The sequence below is a fragment of the Canis lupus genome, chromosome 20 (assembly GCF_011100685.1).
Source record: "Canis lupus familiaris isolate Mischka breed German Shepherd chromosome 20, alternate assembly UU_Cfam_GSD_1.0, whole genome shotgun sequence".
Lineage (NCBI taxonomy): Eukaryota > Metazoa > Chordata > Mammalia > Carnivora > Canidae > Canis > Canis lupus.
The window spans coordinates 7,171,013-7,185,534 of NC_049241.1; the positions used below are offsets into that span (position 1 = coordinate 7,171,013).

Sequence of the window (14,522 nt, forward strand, 5' to 3'; positions counted from 1 at the left end):
CAAGCATGCATGTGTGGTCACCTGCAACCAGAAATTTCTCTATGTGTGATTTTGCTACCCGTGCCCTGTACCTTCTTCACCTCTACATCCTAGACTATCTTTTCCTGTCATTCCAGGGTCCCTAAGCCTGGATAAAGTAGCAAGCAGAGACATATGGATCCTAGTTCCAAAAAAGGAGGGAAGTACATCCCATCTGAGGCAAGGAGGACACTGGAAAAAACCGTACTCTTGGCTTTCTCCTAGAACCTGAGACAAGAACCTCTATCAAAGTGCCCTCTGGCCAACTGTCTCTCCCTACTTGCTCCCAATTGTCCCCACCCCCGCCATTTCCTTAATATATAACTTCTTCAAATAGGATATTATAACAAAAAACATTTGATTTAATAAACTCACATAAGATTAGAATGACTGATAGTCTTGTCTTAATCTTAGAGGTATATGAACTTTAAAAAAAATCCTCTAAACTGAAAAACTCCACTTGCTAACTTATGACCAGAAAATCTACTTAGGAGTGTGCAGATATTTGTTTGGAGGGGACAGGGCGGTGGGGGTGGTGGTGAGCTATAGCAGAGTGCGGTACTGAAGTGAAGCTTCATTCCCTGTCGAAAGAAGTTGCCTGGTGGCCCAGATTCTCTGCAAGTGTGGTGACTCAGGAGTTTTCATAGGGGCTTTAGAACAGCTCTGTAAGACTGGTCCCCCGCTGGCCCCACAGTTCTTGGCAGATTAACAGTGAGTCACATAGGGGTGTCAGCGAAGCCAGGGACATTAACTGTCCACAGAAAAGAAAGTGTTCTAGAATCACAAACTGCATCCTTAATCCTCTGCATAGCGCTGGCCACAAAGAGGAGTGTGAAAACATTAGCTTTATCATTCATTTGCCAAAACCTGTCACTTACCTGAAAAACAACTGGTGGGGGGCAGGGGAGAGGACCAGAATAAATAGGTCCTTTCACAAAGGAAAAAATCTATTTTGTGGATTGTGGCTATTCTCTCCTTATCTTAAACTTTAAACCTAATCTCTGGAATTCAAGAAAGGGACAATGGTAGCAAAAGCAATGCTATTTAAAACCATAAAAAAAAAGTTACAGGAAAAGACACCAGACAGAAAGGACTTCAGAAAGAGGGTTCAAAACAAGTCCATTTTAACAATGAGAACACCACAGAGACAACTTTCTGGCCCTCATTAATTAATTCACTCATTAAGATGCATTTACCATATACCAAATAGTGTCGTAAACTTTAAGCAAAGATCACAGTAATGTTAATACCTTATTGTCTTATTACAATTGACAAAGTATCTTAAATGGTGGTGGCTTGATCCAGAAAGGTATTTTTGGTATATTAGTGACACCAAAATCAAGCATAATTACTCAACACCAATTCTGACCTTTTCAGTAATACAGAGCCATACTCACTTCACTGACCTAAATGATTCTCTACTTGCTAAAATTTCAGCCAGTAAGCCTACTTAGGACTGGCTCTCAGCCCACCATTTAGGTCGACATGCCTAAGGCCAGAATTCAGCAAGTTTCAACACAGAAGTTTTCAACCTTGGCTGCATATTAGAACCACCCAGAGAGGTTTAAAATTCCTAATGGCTAGACTTTTCCCCAGACTATTTAAATTGGAATTTCTGAGAGTGGGACTTGCCATTAATATTTCCTAAAACTCCCCAGATGATTCAAATGTGTAGCCAGGGTGAAGCATAATTTACAGAAACTGTAATATACAGATTTCAAGTATACAGCTGGCTGTGTTTCAACAAACTGCAGATTAACCACTGCATACACCTATTAAGACATAGGATATTTGCATGACCCCAGAACGTGCTCCTGTGCCCCTTACTCCCCACTCCCACTGGGACAACCACTGTTGCCATCACTTTTTTTTGCAATCACTTTTTAAATCCTAGATTAGTTTTGCCTCTTCTAGAACCTCATATAAATGGTATCTACAGTATATATCTGTTGGTGTTTGGCTTCTTTAACCCTGCATAATGCTTTTTAGGTCTATCCAAATTGTTAAGTATCAAGAGCATGTTCCCTTTTTGCTGTGTGAATATACCTCCATTTGTTTATTCAATGTCTCATTGACAGATATTTGGGTTATTTCTAAATTTGGGCTATTATGAATAAAATTGTTATGGACATTCTTTTGTAAGTGTTTTAGGGTATATACGTTTTCATGTCCTTCAGGTAAACATCTATGAGTGGGGATTTCTGGGTCATCGGCTAGGAGCAGTTTCATGAAAACCTGCCAGACTAATTTACAAAGTGGTTATTTTAGCAGCAGACCAAGAGCTCTGGTTGCTCCTCAACCTGACAACAGTTAGCCCTGTCAGTCTTCTTAATTTGAGCCACTTTAGTGGGTACGTAGTGATGTATTTTCATGGTTTTAATTCCTCTTTCCCTGAGACCATGGATGTTGAGCATTTTTGTGTGTGCATTGGCCATTTATAGATCTTCAATATGAAATAAATGCCTGCACAGAAGTCTCTGGCACCTTAAAAAAACCAACAAACCAACAAACCCTTGTCTGTCCTTTTATTATTGAGTGATAGGAGTTGTGTTTATGGATTCTGGGTAATAGCTATTTGCCAAATAGACATACTGTGAGTATTTTCTGGGTTTTGACTAGTCTTTTCATTCTCTTAATGGCATCAATTGGGAAGCAGAAGTTTTAGGTTTTGATGAAGTCCAAAGTTATCCATTTTTACACATACGGGTCAGTGTTTCCTGGGTCTTAGGAAATCTCTGCCTATCACAAGCATACTGTGCTGCTTTCTCCTGGGAGCTCTATAGTTTAGCTTTTATGCCGAGCTCTGACATACTAGAGTGTCACCTAAAGGCTCAAGGTGTTCAGTGAAGACACTCCATTCTGGAAAGGTGGGGATTCCAATGTCTCCTGGACTTGGAGAAGCTCTGGAATCTCCAATCGGCCCACAACAGACAATGGTGCATTTTTACCCAGCCTTACAAAGTCATGCCCTGAGCACACGCAGCTTGATCTGGTCAAAGATCAGATCAAAGGTGCTGCCCACACTCCTCCTCTGCTCAGCTCCCACATGTCTGATACTCTGTCCTGCATGTTCCAGCTCCCTTAGCTGCTCTGAGATTGGATGTCGGTTTCCTCAGCTCATCAAGCCCAAGAACATCTCCTTGGGCTCCTCATGGGCTTGGGAATGGGCCAGAGAGTGCCTCCATGTGATGGGCTAAGACAAACATTCTTGCTTTTCTTTCTGTCTATGACCACTGTCTTTCACTACCTATTGTTCATTGTCCAGAGAGAGTCATTTTTATATTTTACCCAGTTGCATAATTGTTTATGGCAGGAGAGCTGGTCCAATACCAGTTACTCATCAGGGTTGATAACAGACATTCAGAGTTGGGTTTGAAAATCTATCTATCTATCTATCTATCTATCTATCTATCTATCTATCTATCTATTATTGGTGCTCAATTTGCCAACATATAGAATAACACCCAGTGCTCATCCCATCAAGTGCCTCCCTCAGTGCCCGTCACCCTCACCCCCACCCACCTCCCTTTCTACCACCCCTTGTTTCCTAGAGTTAGGAGTCTCTCATGTTCTGTCTCCCGGGTTTGAAAATCTCTAGTGCAATTCCACAATCCTACATTTTATTGTCTTGTCTTAAAAAAAAAAAAAGTAACTTCAAATAGTTTGATTTATTAATGGTCAGGTTTTTTCCTATTGAATTAATTCAACCCCAAGATTAGACAGGGTATTTGCAGCAGAGCAGTTCTTCCAATATCTTGTTCACTTAGGACATGTCTGCAGCCTGACATGAGAAAGGTGATGAGTGAGTATCTGTTGAAAGAAATAAACACCACCAAACTGAACATACAAAGAAAGCACCATAAGCCTGAGTAACCGGTAGGTGAGATTATGATGGATTACACCAGGACCTTAATGGATTCTACACATTATCTATTATTGTTGATAAGGCAGGAAGGGTAAAAGTATGAGACCTGGCTCCTGGCCTCAAGGACTGAATAACCCAGTAGGGAAAGCAGAATAGCACAATTTAAGTGTCAAGGAGGACACTCAACGCTGGTGGGCTGGTGGTTTCAAGAAAAAGTAAACTTGATCTCAAAAGGTTCCATGTGAGTCAGCCCTAGCTTTGGCTTTAGCTTCTGCCCTAGCCCCTTCTATCTTCCTTGACCTTCATGCTTCAGCCTCCCTAGTTTTCCTTCAGCTCCACAGAAGTGCTATGCCACCTCCTGCCTCCAGCATTTGCACAGACAGCTCTGCTGTCCTCATCTAGCTGACCCCTACTCATCCTGCAGGACTTTGGCTCCTCAAGGGCATCTTGAGCTTAGGTCAGGCTGCCTGGTAAATGTCCCTATAGCATCTGAGCTCCTACTTCATGCACTTACTATAATTACAACTGTTTATGAAATTTGTTTTTTTTGTGTGTAAGATTTATTTATTAATTCATGAGAGACACAGACTGAGAGAGAGAGAGGCAGAGACACAGGTAGAGGGAGAAGCAGACTCCTCGTAGGGAGCCTGATGCGGGACTCAATCCCGGATCCTGGTATCATGACCTGAGCCAAAGGCAGGTGCCCAACTGCTGAGCCACCCAGGCATCCCTGAAATTAGTTTTTGACCATGTCCCCCTCTGGACTACAGAAACTCCATGCAGAGAAGAGGGAACTTTATCTGTTTTGTTACCCAATTCCTAGCACACAGAAAACCTTAAGTATTTAATGAATAAGTAAAAGAATAACTGAACAGATAAATAGGGAGGACTGCACTGGATCATAGACTATCTGGACAAGGAAAAATTTCAGGCAACTAGTTAAGTAGCAGAGGTGAGATTCAAAGTCAGGTCTCTCTGGGCCCTGAGGGGAGCTCATAAGACTCTCCAGTGATAGGTTGGATTATTCTTCCCAACCATGCACTGCCTCTCACTAATGTTTTCACTCTTAGCCACATGACTTTGCAGGACCTCCCACTAGGAAGGCAAAGTATACCCCTGGACTTTGGGTTTGGCCCTGTGACCAGCTTTGGCATGGGGATGGAGAATGCTGCATTGTGTCACCAGTGAACTGAGACTTTTAGAGGTATGATACGTTTTCACCAATCCTTTTTCATTTCCACCTTCTATTGTAAGAAGAGCATGACCCAAATGACTGCTGCTCCTCAAGCCTAGATTTTAAAACTATAACACATAGCACAGACTGGAACCTGACTTAAAGACTGGAGTCCAGCTATAGCCACTCTGCAGACCTGTGAGTATGAGATAAATGCTTATAATAATAAGGCACTCTCATGTTAGGACTGTGCGATATGCAATAATGTAGCAGCAACTTAATTAATATGATAGGGTTCTAGCACTCTTATTTCTTTTGGCCTCCAGCACCTAGCTGGGGACACAGTGGGTGCTTAAATAATGGTGTTGAATTAAACCCAATAAATGATGTTCTTCTGGATCAATGATGAAATGGACAAAACCATCAAGTTGCTTCTTTTAAAGCAAAAATTAAAATGAATGAATCTAATACTGAGTAATTAAACAGAAAAACCTTGAGAAAGTGGTCTTTTTTCAAAAATTTTTTTGTTGTTGTTGGTAAGGCTGAGAGCCTCTTGTGGCACTTTAAGTATTAGCAGATGCTTTGGAGACATCTAACCTAACTTCTGTCATATAAACTGATTAAGTATGCAAGATGCACATTTCCTTTTGTGGATGACCTATGAAAAAAACTGGTGAGATTTTGAATTGAATGAGCTGAATGGCTTGTCTCTTATTATTTGGTTTTTTTAAAGTAAATAATGCAACTCAAAAACAACCAGCAGCTTGAGTAAAAAGCTAAATATTTAGCCAGATCTTCATTCTGTGCAGACTTGTATTCAATTTAATTTCATAAAACTGCACTAAGTAACTATCAAGTATTCTGGTAATGAAGGAGAAATAAAATCCTATACCTGAGCTACCAAGAATCCCTTTGGGATAAGGCAGTATATAAAAATATCATACTTCTAAATTCTTCAAATGAGACTCCGATAATGCTTTGCAACTTACAAAAGCATTTTTTTCATACATTCTTCATTTTATTTTCACAATATATGAGTTTTGTTTTTTGATGCCCATCTCTGAGATGAGGAAACAGAGGCCTGGCCATATAATGAAGGCCTGGGTAGTAAGTGACAAATGTCTGACTCTCTTTTACCAATACCACAGGACCTTCATTGCCCAAGATTAATCAGTAGGAAACTACAGGAGACAAGCTCTGACGTTCCCAAACAACATCAACGTACCACTCCAGGGAATATTTTCTGAAGCCGGTCTGCTGCAGCCAGGGCCTTGGGTTTACCACCTGCTAGGCAATCTTCAAATTCATAGAGAGGCTGCCTCACAGGATTGGAGTAGGAGATATTGGCGTTGTCCACAAATGTGATGTGTCTGACACCCCAACCCTGCATGGAAACAAGAGATCATGGTGTGTTTCTGACAAACATGTCACAGGGTGTCTCTCTTGAAATCCCTAAAAGAGGTTTTGCTTTGGAGTAGCTTAGGAACTTCAAAATACAGGAAACTTCAGAAAAAGGATTGTGCAAATTCAGTTTTTGATCAACGGAGGGTCAACTTCCTTTAAAAGACAAAATAATTATATACCCGGTGCCTGGTTTCCTGCAGTAATGAGACTAAGAAATGTCAGAGTGGGTCTGACTAATAACTCATTATTTTTGACAGTAACACCAGAGAAAAATTTGGAGGTAAGTCCCATAGGAATTGTCTAAGCTGTTGTCTTAAAAGGATTAGCAATGAGCCCCCAAATGTCCTTGCTTTCCCTTAATGAATAATTAAGTATAAATAACAGCTCACTTAAAACTCACTTAAATCCTGAATTAACTCCTCAGAAAAATGACTTCTGAGTTATTTCCCATTGTATAATGTCATAGAAGATTTTGGCTACAAAGCTGATTCTGCTCTCTCTTATTTCAATATCCTTCCAGCAGAGACTCAGAAACTCAGTTAAACTGATGTTTCCAAGGGGATGGTCAACAAGAATCCAAGGTTCATTTTCAGGGTTGAGGACAGGCCAGAATCTATCTTTTCAAAAGCACAGTTATCTGTGTTGAAAGCCCACTGGTAAACTTGGTCTACTCATCCAGTTTTTGTTTTTTTTTTTTTGTTTTTTTTTTTTATTTATTTATTAATGAGATACAGAGAGAGAGATGAAGGCAGAGACACAGGCAGGACAGGCTCCATGCAGGGAGCCTGACGTGGGATCTCCAGGATCACACCCTCGGTTGAAGGTGGCGCTAAACCGCTGAGCCACCGGGGCTGCCCATACTCATCCGGTTTTATAAGTGACTTTTACCAGCAAAGCAATCTACCGTGGAGGCAGAATAAAGATACGGAAAATCCCTCTCTCTCTGTGTCTCTCATGAATAAATAAAGAAAATCTTAAAAAAAAAAAAAAAAGACACAGAAAATCCAAAAGTCACTTGTGCTTGATTTGGACACATTTATTTCTTTTTTCTTTTTTTAAGATTTTCTTTATTTATTCATGAAAGACACACACACACACACAGAGAGAGAGAGAGAGAGAGAGGGAGAGAGGGAGAGGCAGAGACACAGGCAGAGGGTGAAGAGGCTCCATGCAGGGAGCCTGATGGGGGACTCCATCCTGGGTCTCCAGGATCACACCCTGGGCTGAAGGTGGCACTAAACCACTGAGCCACCCAAGGATCCCCGACACATTTATTTCTGAAGTATTTTTACATCCCTTAAAGCAATGCTGAGTGGAAGGCAGTCTAGGAAGATGCTGGGCAAAGGAAAGAAAGCCAAGTAAATTACAAACAGGCCATGGGTTAGCCACATCCAGGGGGGCATTCACACTCAACTTTTGGCTTCCTGGAATGCTAACACAGTTTAAATAGCTAAGATTAAAGAAAACTGTAATAGTCAATGCTGGTGAGGATGTGGTGATGAAAAGCTATTGTACTGGATGAGAATATAAACTGATATAATTTTTCTGGAAAGCAATTTGGCAATATGTTTCTAGAATCTTTCAAATGTTCATATCTTTTGGCCTATTTGCAGCAATCTAACCTCAGTAAATACTTCCAGCAATCTACCCTAGGAAGCAATTTGAAATATTAACAAAAATGTTCCACAACATAATTTGCAGTTGTAAAATACTGGAAACAATGTTAATGCTTACCATAAGAGGAGTATCTTAGAACATTACATTTCATCATATAAGAAAGCATATTCTAGGGGATCCCTGAGTGGCTCAGTGGTGTAGCACCTGCCTTCAGCCCAGGGCGTGATCCTGGAGTCCCTGGATCAAGTTCCGTATTAGGCTCTCTGCATGGAGCCTGCTTCTCCCTCTGCCTATGTCTCTGCCTCTCTCTCTCTCTCTCTCTCTCTCTCTGTGTCTCTCATGAATAAATAAATAATTTTTTTTAAAAAAAGCATATTCTATAGACATTAAAAACGCTTTACAGGCATTATTTTTAATTACATGAGAAAGTGTTTACAATGTTAATAAATAAAAGTGAAGGGCATTATATAAATCAAATAAGATTTTTAAATATATATTTAACAAACATTAAAGGAAATAAGTGAAAAAGTGGTAAGAAAATGGGTGTCTTCTTTTTCTGCTTTATAACTTTTACACTTTACAAATTTTCTATGGTAGATTTCCAATGACTTTATAATTCTCAATAATGCTAAGAAAACCTAAACACCTAATTCTGGAAGCCAGAAAAAGAACACAAAATAAATTTCACAAAAAGAGGAAGATATTAATGAAGATAAAAACAGATATTAATGAATCTGAAAGCAAAACAAAACAAAACAAAAACAAAAACTATAAAACTAATAAATAAATCAAGGACTGAGTCCTCCAAAAAGACTGATAAGACAGACAATCCTCTCTGGAAAGTCTGAATAATAGGAAAAAGGAGAAAACGTAAACATGCAACCTTGGGAGTGAGGAAAGATTTTTTAAAAGACAGAGTTTTAAAAGATGCTAAGAGAGTATTATATGTATTTTGTGTCAATATATTTTAAAATTTAGATGAATAAAATAAATAATATTCACAAAGGAAATAAAATTAAAGATATACTCTCACTAATAAAAGAAACAAATTAAAAAGCTCTGTTTTGTACATGGTTCTAAAAGTACAGGCTAGTAAAATGTTTTTGGAAGGTAACTTAGCTTGAAAAAAAACTTATATATACATAGTGTGTGTGCATACACACACACACACACACACACACAATACATTCTCTCTAACATAATAATTTCTACTGGGGCTTTTTTTTTTCCCTAAAGAAATAATCACATACATATGTAAAGATATAAAAATATTCATTTCAGCAGCATCTCAAAAATATGCTGAAATTGAAAAAAATTGAGGACATGGTCATACAACAAAATACTACATATACATAATACAGAACACATAGAGAACCACAATTACTTTTCTATGAAGAATAAAAACCTGTTACAGACAGTATGCCATGATCCAATTTTTATAAATACAAATAAACAAATGACAGCAAAGATGACAAAGGTCCCTCTCTATATTTGTATCTGCCTATGAAAACTTCAGGGAGTGCTTTACTGTTTACTCATCTAGGAAGTCTGTTTAATTTTGGGAAATGGGACTTGAGATGAAGGTGGAGAAAGACTTTCTGTTTCTACTTTACAATAAAAGTATGAGTTTCTTTTTTAGTTAAAAAGATAACTGAGATAAAAAAGGAAGGGAGATGGGATCCCTGGGTGGCGCCGTGGTTTGGCGCCTGCCTTTGGCCCGGGGCGCGATCCTGGAGACCCGGGATCGAATCCCACGTCGGGCTCCCAGTGCATAGAGCCTGCTTCTCCCTCTGCCTGTGTCTCTGCCTCTCTCTCTCTCTGTGTGACTATCATAAATAAATAAAAATTTTAAAAAAATTAAAAAATAAATTAAAAAAAGGAAGGGAGAGAGGGAGGGGAGAAGGAAGGGAGTGAGAAAAAGAGGAAAAGGGGAATCTGGGAGGTAGGAAGCAAACTGGTATACACAGCTTTGGAGGTACCATTTGGCCCCCACAAACTTACCATCAATGTCCTAGCTACATTACAACCCAATGTGCCGGCTCCAAGCAACAGACACTTGACAGACACAACCTTCTCTAAGTCCAAAGTAGGGACCAATCTCCAACACATCAATTTGAGATTTAGATCCACTGATGACTCAGCTAACCTAGAAAATGACAGAATTATTTATTCATTCAGTCACTCATTTATGCCCCCATCTTACCCTAAAAAGATAGAAAGCATCTCTATAAGAAAATGAAGAACAAATCCTGAGCAAAATGGGATCAAAGGGAAAATAAGATGAAGCTTTAGGGCAATAGGGAGGAGAAATGACACAACATGTGTGCCACTGTAGACCACTGCAATTGCTAGTGATAGGCCACAAATTTGATACTGAGCCCCTAGCAGCCAAAGTAAAAATGCAAACATGACCACTTATAGGAGTTATTATATCTATAAATAAAAAAGACACCAGCAACTTAAGAGGAAAGTTTTCCCTAATACTGAAAAGCAAGAAATATGTCCCCTCAAAAAAGGGTGCACTTATATCATCCCTTCAATACAACGTTGGTTTCCATGAAATATTCTTACAATGTCCTTCAATGTAGGCCAATGGACTAAATTAAAGGGCCATGAATAAAGGACTAAAAGTAGGTATTGGTGTAACTAGGTTCGAGAGTCTCAGCTCAAAGCAAGAACAAAATTTATAATGTGTAGAGAGCAGATGAATTGTGCATCCTTCAAAATCTCCATCAGGATATTAATTCGCACTAACACGCTTCAATCAAGAGTCAGTGGAGTAACACTCATCAATGTGAATGGTATCCCCTGCACTGAACTCAGTGATGCGGTTCGCCTGACAGAACCTGCTGTGTGTTTGGTGACAAACAGCCCCACTGGAGAAAACAGCTTCCAAACTATACCTTTTAGGGTCCATACATTCACTGAGGTTCACCATCCTCGGTCCCATGCCGCCTTTCTGGTTTTTTTCCCATCCGACCGCCTTGGGACAATCTTAAGGCAAATACAATAGTGAGTTGAATGAAGGAGGAAAGAATAAAAAATGAGCAAGTCAAGTAGCAAGATGGCCGACACATTAGTAAGTTTTCAGTTCACTTCTTTCTCACAGAGGCTCCAGGATCTGAATTTGTGCATACTTGCTGCAGTTGCTCGCCATCTTCCTCAACTAGCCATACCCTTGCTGAGAGACCACCAGACCTGAGCATGGTTTTCATGTAAAGGTGCTTCTGAAATAGCCCTCAACTCTGGCCTGAGTTGAGTCAACTTCTGCAGTTCCCAGAAGTTACGCACCAAAATAGACCATCCTATCTGGGATAGGTATCTTTGGGGGGCTCTCTATCCAGGGAAGACCAGCCAGAATGACTGCACTTTCCACTGAAGTTCCCACCAGGCTTTGAAGCTTTGTGTTCAGTACATCCTTTCTGTTCCTCATCCTTACCATGTCCTGCTGCTCAGTCTTTCAACACGGTCACTGCACACCTAGCCTGTCCCTCTATTAAGCTGTCCTCTCCTTTAAGTATATCCTTATCCATTCAGACTTTCCCCTTCCTTGACTTCTCTCTTCTCCACTAACTTCTTTTAATCTCTGCTATGGGTGCCTCTGAACTTCCAATTCCAGTTCTCAAAGTCTGATCTAAGAGGATAAGGGTCCCGTGGCTGCTCTAGTCTACTATTACGAAGTCCTCTTAAGTGTCTCACTTGCTTTCTAGAATACTCCTGCTACTTTCTCACCTTAACAGTGACCTGAATTCCTTGGTGGAGACCTGCTAATGGCAGCCACTCACTTTCTTATACTCCTCACATCTTAGGACCTCTGTCACTCTCCCTTTCTCATCAAATACCTGAAATTCATAATAAAGCCTCAACTCCTTATCAGGAGGATAACCCATGCTGCTAGCATCCCCTCCAATGTCTGCCTTAAGTAACAGTCTGTGAAGGAACAGAAACTCCCTGACTTAAAAATGTATAGGACTACTGGGAAGAATCATATGTTTCTAATTTGTATGTTGGTGTTCTTTGGCCTTTCTCCTACTTTTAGATTGCTGTCAACACTTCTATTTTCTTTCCTTGGGAATCTTCTAGCTTTTGACCTTTGTTTTTAAAAACAGTATTGTTCAATGTAATTATGGGACCTACAAGGTATAGATTTCCTTAACACAATCTTTCCTTTCTGGGATAAGATGACCGATGGAAAACATTGGAACCAATTATCCTCAAAAGCTAGTTGGGTTTCCCTGTGGCTGGAAATATCATTCGTAGCAAGGAGCCAGAAAACAAATATCCCTTCCCACTTTAACTCAGGCACTCTGATGTGGGTTTTTTGTTTTTTAATGTAATAAAAAATTAAAACGTATATAATAGATGAGTTCTTGGGGCACCTGGATGGCTCAATGGTTGAGTGTCTGCCTATGGCTCAGGGAGGATCCTAGGGTCCTGAGATTGAGTCCTGCAGCAGGCTCCCTGCAGGGAGCCTGCTTTTCCCTCTGCCTGTGTCTCTGCCTCCTCTCTTTCTGTGTTTCTCATGAATAAACAAATAAAATCTTAAAAAAAATAGATGAGTTCTTAAGTCAAGAATTCAAAATTCTTTTTTTCTGGGAAAAGGAATTCAGACATGTTACTAAATTCATATTTTGTTTGTTTTCCTTAACTATTCTTACATTAAATTTTAAAAATGCTTCTAATATATAGCCAAAACCTTGAAGATTTCAGAACCACAGTCTAGTACTGTAACTAATAACTCTGGCCTAAGTTTTCTCTTGTTACAGATAAGAAGTCATAGGACAAAAAAAAAAAAAAAAAATTCATTTCAAATGAAAACATCTCTGTAATCAAAACCTTATAGCCATTTCTATATGGCTATAGAAATGGCTATAGCCATTTCTATATTATCTAATTAGATATACTTTAAGATATAAAAATAAATAAAATTAGATATACTTTAAGCTTAATAATGAAAAAGATATATATTTAATCTATCAATAGTGTTTAGTACATCTTGTCTGCCTCTGTATCAACTACATCCATAAGACATGCCCCAAATTAATAGAAAAATATTTTTAGGAGAAAAGCTAAACAAGCAGGAGGAAAACATGAAGGACAGGAATTAAAATGAAGAATCTCCCACTCTCAGCAGAGACAGTTGCCTTCTTCAGCTGGCTGCCAGGACACTTTTTGTATCAACAATGGACAGTGGACTTGACTGTGCCACAAGGAGCAAAGGATGATTAAAATTATACTTTTATGTCACTGCCATTGCAACTATGGGTTGTCTTCAAAATAATAAAAAATACTATCATCAACAACCTTCAGTTCACACTATGATATAGAATAACTCTTTACAAAGTTTTATTCAGCTTTATTTAGAGGGGCGCCTGGGTGGCTCAGTTGGTTAAGCATCTGCCTTCAGCTCAGGTCATGATCTCAGGATCCTGGGACCAAGCCCCACATTGGGCTCTCCGCAGAGCGGGGAGAGCTTCTCCCTCTCCCTCTGCCTGCCACTCTCATGCTCTCTCTCTCTGTCAAATAAATAAATTAGTCTTTTAAGAAAAATAAAAAATAAAGTTTTATTTAGAGCTATGAGGGAAAACATTAATGTACACAAAAAAAGAAAGAAAATTTGCCTTTTCTAAAGTAAATGATCTACACTCAACATCAAGCATAAAGAAGCTGTATCGAAGGCATTATTGGATGATAGAAAACATACTTTCCTTTTTTTTTTAAGATTTATTTATTTATTCATGAGACACACACACACACACACACAGAGGGGCAGAGACACAGGCAGAGGGAGAAGCAGGGTCCATGCAGGGAGCCTGACTTGAGACTCGATCCCGGGTCTCCAGGATCATACCCTGGGCCGAAGGCGGTACGAAACTGCTGAGCCACCAGGGCTGCCCGAAAATATAGTTTTCAAAAGGAGATGTGCAATGTTTCTGGGCTTTGCTAGCTTCACCAAACATCAGCAAGATTGCTGGGATTGTGGAGGAAGAATCATATGAAGACTTTATCATAAAAATGGAAAACAAAAGTCCCTACTCTATAGGATAGCTGGCAGGATTGAGTAGTGTGGAAGGCACCTGGTGGTTTGTCAGGCACAGACCAGGCACACATTGTTAGTTAACTCACCCATTCCCCTAGAACTATCTACAGTTGTTGGTTTAGTACACACAGGTATGGTACCTCAGTTAACAGCATATGGAAGCTATTTTAGAATGTGCCAGAAGAGGGTGCTAAATCAAATGCCTGTATCTAAAGACAGCAGAGAAGCAGAGGATTTCTTAGGGCTCTCAACTTAAAACCTGTAGCCTTTCTTTGCCTAACCAAGCTGAATCCATCATCAACCTTTCCCAGAGATCTATTTAAGACATTTATCAGTGCTGTGGCAAAGAATCACCAATAAAATGCCCTCAGAGTCAATCCTGAAACCTTCTGACTTCACTCTAG

At 39.7% G+C, this 14,522-nt stretch overlaps 1 protein-coding gene across 14 annotated transcripts in view; it reads right to left on the reverse strand.

Annotated features, from left to right (window-relative positions):
- The window catches only part of ATG7 (autophagy related 7), a 238,976-nt gene that overhangs the window by 181,745 nt on the left and 42,709 nt on the right, over window positions 1–14,522 (reverse strand). For all 14 annotated transcript variants that reach the window (XR_005374573.1, XR_005374572.1, XR_005374581.1 and 11 more), the window contains 3 exons: window positions 10,982–11,072; window positions 10,080–10,224; window positions 6,283–6,441 (listed from right to left, as the gene is read on the reverse strand). Coding sequence is in view for 3 of the 14 variants with exons in the window: in XM_038565624.1 (XP_038421552.1) it covers window positions 6,283–6,441; window positions 10,080–10,224; window positions 10,982–11,072 (395 nt within the window). In the remaining 11 variants the exon portion in view is untranslated. The remainder of the gene's footprint in view (window positions 1–6,282; window positions 6,442–10,079; window positions 10,225–10,981; window positions 11,073–14,522) is intronic.